Below are 3,844 nucleotides of genomic sequence, written 5' to 3' on the forward strand. Positions count from 1 at the left end.
TTAAGGTTCCATTTTATTTAAGTGTTTCGGCGAATCATTATCGTTATTGGTACCAATTTCTGAAGTTTTATCCTCATTCTCAATCTGCTTGTCTAATTCGAAAAACTTGTCTTCACTTTTTCCCCAAAGTACGCAATAAAGTCCAAAAATAATGATCAATGCTCCTATAATGCTGCATCATTGCAAAAGAAGATTGTAGATTAGTAAAATTACTACTAGTTTTATTTTGGGTTTAGACATATTCTTTCGATCTATAAGAAACTAAAACATCTTTTTTAAAGTTGTTACAATTAAGTTAGTGATATGAGAATTACCCTTATTATTGGACTAGTGATTCGGTTTGTAACATATTCATTATATAGTATTTTGATTCTAAACACTTTACTAGTTATAACATATTTATTATATAGTTATTGAGGTGACCGATTATAACAAGTAATTAGCTCGAATTGAAGGTACTAAGCTAAATGTCATTTTATAAAATGGTATTTACCTTCCTATATGAAGTCTTTCGTTAAAGACAATGGCTGAAAAGATTCCGACGATTGGAAGCTGTAATGGCGTGAACATGGCCGCAAACACCGGGCCCCTCTTGCTTATTGACCATAAGACTAGGTAGCCTGTTAATCCTGATACCACAAACCCCTTCATAAAATTTGAAACCAGCCCATACGTTTATCAGTATACATACATTATATGTAACTTGTACAATTTTCCTATTATGTAAAAAAAATTTATTCGGTTCATTGTATTTAATTAACTTACAAATTTACACGAATCGTGTAAGCAATAGGCTACATGTTAATGTGGGGTCACTCATTGTGCCACCGCCATGTTAGCATCAAGATGAGTTTTTACACGAGTTGTTCACTTTTGCATGTTAATTACATATAATGAGCCGAATGATAGTTTTTTTTCACATAATAAAAAGAAGTGTACAAATGAGATATTTAACCCAATACGATAGTCTTTTTTGAGTTATGGGTTGTAGGTTCGTAACACAATCTTGCCAAGATATATGTTTTATTTTGTTCCTAGTTTATAGCATAAAAGCAACAAACAACTCACCCCATATATAATTGTCAATATATTTACATCCCACTCGAGCTTCCACAAAGTGGCATCTCTAGCGAAAAATATAGCAAGGAAAGAAGATTGCAATATTGCAAAGAGGCAAATCATGGTGTTTATAGAAAACGGAGCCGGATATGCCTTGTGTATCAATCCCTACAAAACAATTAACATAATAATATATAGCTAATTAAGTTAGGGAAAATGATCTGAAATGTTGCTGCCTCACAAAGGGGCCCCTTAAATATAAGGGCTGCAGTTCAGATCTTCCAAATAGCAACAGTCCGTACGATTTCTCCATTAATAATAGGCTCTAAAATTTTTTTATGTTAAGTTACCTGAAAGATGAGCCACAAGCTCCATGCCACTTTGCTAGTGGATATTAAGGTTGCTCCTTTGACCCAATTTTGTTTAACATGACCAGAGAAACCATTAGAGTCATAAATGTCAATTAGTGGCTTCTTTAAAATCTCTTTGACTTGGAATCCTCTCCAAAAAGTAAAGACAAGTGTTCCCGTTATGCTTATAAGAGTCCCCAAAACTTTGGCTTGTCCTTTGGAACTTGTAAATTTCACTTTCTCCATTCTATAGTCAATGTTCAAGTTAGTGGAAGTGTAGACGACAAATCAGTGTTTAATACGAGTAAAAGTAATTTCATCAATAAGAACAATTTATAAAATCATTTCAAAAGGGGTTTAATCTTGAGAAGTGAGCCTTCAATATTAATCCCATAAGTATGATGCTAAAGTTGATGTCGATGAGAAGATGCTATCATGGGCAGAGCCACATTGGAGTAGGAGGGGTTAGCTGTCAGCCGACCCCATAACTTTTTCCAATCCTATGGGAAAAATATGGTTACTAAAGAAAGTCAACTTCTTCAATTATACAACGAAACCAGGAACATACATAAATTATATTGATCTTTGTGAAATATGTCACCCTTGGCGCGCTAGAAATTTATGTCTAGATGGTAAACATTTTACGAGATACTTAGGCCCGGCTTTAAAGGTGTTTAACCCGTAGAGAGCTAGAAATTTATTATTGTACACTGTTAGTTCATTTTATATCATTGTGTTAAATCTTCTTTCTTGAAAATTAAACTCGAAGTAGTAGTAAAAATATTTTTTTTAAAAATGGAAAGAGAGGCAAAAATAGTTCCTAGAGGTTGAACCTATCATTTCCCCTTATATAATAAGAACAATTGTAAGTACCTTAGGATAAACGCCATGAGGAAGGTTAAGCTTGGGGTGAGACAATCCAAAGCACTCGCCACCGTTGGAGATGTGTAAGTTAAACCATAACACAAAGCATTAAGATGGATTGTCGCACCAAGTGATGACAGACCAAAAATCTTGAATATCACTCCAAACGTGAGGGCTGGTCGTTCTTTCCTATACGTTGTATCGACTTTCATGTTATAACTGGTTTTTCAAATTAAAATTGAGTGACTAGTAGTTGATTTAGTTGTGAACGAGTTTAATTAATTACCTTTCAAAAACGTATGCAAAAGGACAAAAGAGAATCATACTAACTAAATGGCGATACACCACATACACAAGCTGATGAAGTCCATTAGCAAATCCAATTTTAATTGTGATACTTGCTCCTGCAAAAAGAAACTGAGCAAACACCATTGCAAAGTAAGGCAAAATGTTGGTCTTCATGATATGTTTACTACAGAGAGATCATTGGCCCATCTTTGTTTCAAACATACTAGAAAGTGAAACCATGATAAATAATAATGGCCTATGTGGTTGGAACTAATGATTAACATATAACTAAAAGATAATAAAAAGGTGAATACCTATAAATCATTTAGACCATTAACGTTCAATAGATTAGACGAAAATACATGCGATATGGCAGGGACAATGGTAGTGGTGGTGGTGATAGCGGTGTGGTAATGGCTGCGACGGGTGATGGTGACAGTGTGGTTATTGATATAAAGGTAATTGATATAAAACGGTAATGTAACTTTTGTTAAAGTTGAAAGATAGATGTAGTTAGTTATTTAATTAAAGATATTTTAGATATACAAGTTAAGGGGAAAACATTAATAGTTGTATATAAATTACGTACTTCAACAACTTAAATTCATTAAAATAATTTTGAATTTTTACGTTCATGGTTTTCAGAATTAACAAAAATTAACCCTCCATACACCTTTGTTGTACACATCTTGTGCATAGCCTAGAGATGGCAAACAAACTCGTACCTGATGGAGAAACCCGAACCAGAGAATTTTGGGATGGGTTTGGGTCCGGCTAAACGGGTTTAGGGGTGCGTATGGGGATAGTTTTATTTTTTCTTACGGGTATGAAAACTCGCATACCCGACCCGTATACCCTAAACCCGGTCCCCGTTTACGCGACCCGTATATATTGCATTACATGGTAGTATGTTTATTTCCAATTGTTTGAATAGGTATAAATGCCAACTTACCAAATGCATACTAGTTTAAAAAGATCAAATAAATATTTATAGAAAGTAAATGATTTTCCACATAAAAGGCACGAAGGGTTAGACTGTATAATGAAGTTAGTTTTAGTTCCACATTGACGGACGGTTTCAATGATTTCAGTTAACATTGTTATTATAATCAAATTGTTGAAATGGTTTATTCATACTTTGCTAGAAAAAATCATAAAGCTAGATACAGTATTTATGTTTCAGCGATAGAGGCTATAAAGATAGAAAATCCAATTAAGTTGATTCTTTTGTAAAAAATACGATACAAATCTTTATATAACCAAAAAATAAAATAAAATTCAAA

The 3,844-nt window shown here is 33.5% G+C and overlaps 1 protein-coding gene across 1 annotated transcript; it reads right to left on the bottom strand.

Moving 5' to 3' along the window:
* Window positions 1-2,735, bottom strand: LOC122587237 (WAT1-related protein At5g64700-like). The gene is made up of 6 exons (XM_043759349.1): window positions 2,560-2,735; window positions 2,283-2,462; window positions 1,410-1,656; window positions 1,069-1,227; window positions 494-645; window positions 1-172 (listed from the first exon to the last, which is right to left on the bottom strand). Exons 1-6 carry the CDS (start codon window positions 2,733-2,735, stop codon window positions 1-3), a joined length of 1,086 nt encoding a protein of 361 aa, XP_043615284.1.
* Between the last annotated feature and the right edge of the window lie 1,109 nt (window positions 2,736-3,844).

Source organism: Erigeron canadensis, chromosome 1, assembly GCF_010389155.1.
Source record: "Erigeron canadensis isolate Cc75 chromosome 1, C_canadensis_v1, whole genome shotgun sequence".
NCBI lineage: Eukaryota > Viridiplantae > Streptophyta > Magnoliopsida > Asterales > Asteraceae > Erigeron > Erigeron canadensis.

Excerpts from the sequence above, each read along its gene's own strand:
- LOC122587237 (XM_043759349.1), bottom strand. The coding sequence starts at position 2,735 with ATGAAGACCAACATTTTGCCTTACTTTGCAATGGTGTTTGCTCAGTTT. Across the intron at positions 1,657-2,282 it reads CTCATGGCGTTTATCCTAAG|AATGGAGAAAGTGAAATTTA; the intron begins GTACTTACAATT and ends CATTGACTATAG. Across the intron at positions 646-1,068 it reads TATTGACAATTATATATGGG|GGGTTTGTGGTATCAGGATT; the intron begins GTGAGTTGTTTG and ends AATTTTATGAAG.